The 4182-nt window shown below is 42.4% G+C and overlaps 1 protein-coding gene across 1 annotated transcript in view; it reads right to left on the reverse strand.

The window, feature by feature from the left end:
- Nucleotides 2710–4182, reverse strand: part of LOC107615574 — a gene marked incomplete at both ends in the record, with an annotated part of 7580 nt that continues 6107 nt past the window's right edge. The window contains one exon of the mRNA XM_021111903.1: nucleotides 2710–2731. Coding sequence (XP_020967562.1) covers nucleotides 2710–2731 — 22 coding nt within the window. The remainder of the gene's footprint in view (nucleotides 2732–4182) is intronic.

Raw genomic sequence — 4182 nt, forward strand, 5'->3', positions numbered from 1 at the left:
ACCCCAGCTTTCTTGCATATTCGGTAAATAGTGCTGGGGTAACCTAACGTTCCTCTTGAGTCGCTTTTCTCTGCCATCTTTCTAATACCTTTAGCTATGAGTTCATGAACCTTGATTTCTCCCCCCTTTCAGTATACAGTGCACCATTGTGGCTCTCTTGACATTCACCTCCGAGTTGTTTGCAGCTGGGAGAATAGACTTTCTCACTAGCTCAAACCACCCCTTGGCTTCAGGAGTGAGATCTGTTCTCTTGATGAACTTTGGGTTATTTCCCGCACCCCTTTCCCTGTCAGCTCCTGGTACACAAATATCTTGCAGAATCTGGTCATAATTGGGGTTGTCCAATCTTGAGTGATAGCTTTCTTCTTCAAATTGTATAGATCGTAGCTTCAATGCCCTCATGACATTCATGGGACCAAAGTCCACCATCTTTCCTCTCACAAAGCTTGTGTAAGACTCATCCTTCTTATCATATCGAACCGCATTTGCATAAAATTCTCTTATGAGATTTGCATTCACCTTAATGACTGGGTCAGTGAGGAGCTCCCATCTTCTCCTTTCTATCTTCTCTGTAATTTCGGGGCACTCAGTCTTTGTAACTTGAAATCCCAGCTCATAAATGATTTCCTTATCAACCATCCACCCATATTGCAATGCATGATGCAAGCTTCTAAATCTCCTTTCATCATATGGGTGTTCTTCCATGGGTTCCTTTCCCTTCTTTTAGAACCCGAAGACGCCATGAATGATAGTTAATATGTGAAGGTGGTAAGGTTGTGGAAACTTTTGGTTGTTTAGGGTTTTATGGCAATGAAGAGAGTTTGTAATCGGATAGAGGGTGTCTTGTACCAAAAGGAAGAGTGGTGAAGGGTGTGTGATGACAATGAAGGGTGGTACAGACAAGGGTCGTTTATATAGAGAAGTTATGAGAGAATGGAGGGTGTAGATTGATGAAGTGGTCACTTGATGGATGGTTGGGGTTATGCATGGCTAGAGGACAAGGATCATCACTTTATGATGGGGATTGCTCGGTCTTCTAGGGGTGCCATTTTTTCAATGTTGCATGGCAACATTTTCCGATGTATTCCCTTTTTAGAACAAGTGTGTAGCCCCTCCTTTTGTGGGGTCCGAACCTTCTTTGTTTGGTTGTCCAATCTATCCCTTTTAATGCTCCTTTTCTTTTCCTATAAAGACAAACTAAGAAAAGTAAGAAAAGATATTAAAATGACCATATGAATTTTACGGCTAATATTAATAAAAGGGAAGAAAGGATTTGATTTTTTTATTTATGAATTCCAACTAACTAACTAACTATTGGTGGGTCCTTATATGCATCTTGGTGGCACCATGGGGTGACACCAAACTTAGTTTGAAGCAATGTGATGAAAAGTTTTGTTCAAAGCTCCCAAGACTAGCATGCATCTTGGTTTGCTTTGAACACCAAACTTGTTCTTCACTATATACTACATGATAAAGATTTCACCAATTGTTTGTCAAGTTTGGGTTGAAATTCATAAACATTGATTTATTCATTATTTTAAAAACATATAAAACATGGGTTGCCTCCCATGAAGCGCTTCTTTAGCGTCACTAGCTTGACGTTTTTCCTTCATCAGGGTGGTTGGTAGTGCTTAAAGTCCTCCCCTCTTGCTGTGGACTTAAATCCTGAGACAACTCTATCCCCTGGAGAGAAATCTTCCGTAGGGATTTTCTTGTTCCTCCACCTCCTTGGTACCTTCTTCTTTGTTTCTTTTGATGTTTCCTTCCCCTTGGTGACCTATTTTTCTAAAGGAGTTGTGGTGCTGTCTTCACCTGCCTCTAGAGGTTTAGGTTCCTCCAACTTTTCCTTGAGCTGTGGCAATTGCTGTTTTCCTTGTTTATCTATTAAGGGGATCTCAGAATGAACTGGCTGTGCTTCAGTGCTTGTTTCCTCCTTCAGTGTCTCATTATCATTTGTGCTTAGTTCCTTGTCCTCTTGATCTGTTTCTTGTGAGAGTTTGAAAACATTGAAGCTGAGTCGTTCATCATGGATTCCCAATATTAGCTCCCCTTTCTCTACATCGATAAGTGCTCTGGCCGTAGCTAGGAATGGTCTTCCCAATATGATTGGATGAGTGTGACTCTCTTCCATGTCCAGGATGACAAAGTCTGTTGGGAGAAAATATTTCCCAACTTTTAGCAACACATTTTCCACCACTCCTATTGCTTGCTTTTGAGTTTTGTCAGCCAGTCTGATGATTACATCCGTGGGTATTATCTCATTGATCTGCAGCCTCTTTGCATGGGATAAGGGTAGTAAGTTGATGCTGACCCCTAAATCACATAGTGCTCTATCGAACATAGTTTCACCTATGGCACAAGGGATGTGAAAACTCCCTGGATCTCTTCTTTTTGTAGGCAACTCAGGTTGAATAAGGGCACTACATTCCTTGTTCATCACTATAGTCTGGCCTCCTTTGAGTGAGCTTTCCCTGGGAAGAAGTTCCTTCATATACTTGATGAATGCAGGCATTTGTTGAATTGCCTTGATGAATGGTATGTTCACATGCAGAGATGCAAACAAGTCTAGGAACCTTGAGTATATTCTTTTTCCCATAGCACCATTGAGCAGTTGAGGGAAGGGTGCATAGAGCTTCAGCAGCTCTTGTTGTGAGATTTCTGGTTCTTGGCGATCTCTATCCTCCTCCTTTGTTGAGTTGTCTTCAGGTTGTTTGCAAAGTTTTCCTTGCTTGTCTTCAGTCTCTTGATCACTCGCAGTGACCATTTTGCAATCTTCCCATCTTACTTTCTTTGCTTCTCCTTTGGGGTTTTTCTCCGTGTCACTTGGGAAGCTATCAGTAGGTTTGGGAATCTTCTCAGCTAAATATCCCACCTGAAATTCCAGCTTCCTGATGGTCTCTCCCTGGTTCTTAATATTGGCTCGCACCTCCTCTTTGAACACCTTATTTTCTTGAATCTCTTGGCATATTCCTTCAAGTAGGGCTTCAATCTTAGAGAGCTTGTCATCAATTGATGAGTGATTCAGAGCAGATGTGCTGTTTTGGTTTTGATAGGCATGTGGAGAAGTGTTGTTGTGGGGGTGTTGAGATGTCCTCTGTGTGAATTGCTAGTGAGCTGCATTGTTGTTGGAGTTATAACGTCTCTGATCTTGGTTTTGATCTTGCTCATTTCCCCACCAAAAGTTTGGGTGGTTTCTCCATCCAGGGTTATAGGTCTTGGAGTATGGATCATAGTTTTTCCTTGGTGAATTCCCAATGTAGTTGGCTTGCTCCTGACTCCCCTCTGCTTCTTCATTCCCTCCTTCTTGGGTTGTTGACGAAGTGGAGATTGCTGCTACTTGGTTCTTCTCCATCTTCTTGGTGAGGTCAGCCAGCTGCTGGGTAATGAGCTTGTTTTGGGCCAACAGAGCATCTACATTGTTTAGCTCCATTACTCCTCTTGTGTTCCCTCTTTCGGAAGCATAGAAGTAGTCGTTCTCTGCTACTGTTTCAATAACATCTATGGCTTCCTCAATAGTCTTCTTCTTGTTCAAAGATCCTCTGGATGAATGGTCTACGGCCTTCTTTGACTCATAAGAGAGTCCTTCATAGAAAATGTGCAGCTGCACCCATTCGTTGAACATGTCAGGTGGACACCTCTTTGTTAAGTCCTTGAACCTCTCCCATGCTTCATATAAAGTCTCACCATCTTGTTGCCTGAAAATTTGAACCTCAGCTCTCAGCCTATTGATTCATTGAGGAGGGTAAAATCTTGCTAAAAATTTGTTTACCACGTCTTCCCAAGTTGTCAAGCTTTCCCTTGGGAAGGATTCCAGCCACTTGGCTGCTTTGTCCCTAAGTGAGAATGGAAATAGGAGCAGTCTATAGGCGTCAGGGTGAACACCATTAGATTTCACTGTGTCACATATTCTCAGGAAGGTGGTCAAATGTTGATTGGGGTCTTCTTGAACACCTCCTCCAAACGAGCAGTTGTTCTGAACAAGGGTGATGAGCTGTGGTTTAAGTTCAAAGTTGTTGGCATGGATTGTTGGCTTTTGGATGCTACTTCCACAATTGCCTGGGTTTGGATTGATGTAAGAGCCCAAAACTCTTCTATCCTCCCCAGCATGATTTGCTCTACCTCCTCCCCCATGGTTGTGATCCTCTTCTTCATGATGGTTTTCCATGTTGTCTTCCATGTTTG

This window comes from Arachis ipaensis, chromosome B09 (genome assembly GCF_000816755.2).
Source record: "Arachis ipaensis cultivar K30076 chromosome B09, Araip1.1, whole genome shotgun sequence".
Lineage (NCBI taxonomy): Eukaryota > Viridiplantae > Streptophyta > Magnoliopsida > Fabales > Fabaceae > Arachis > Arachis ipaensis.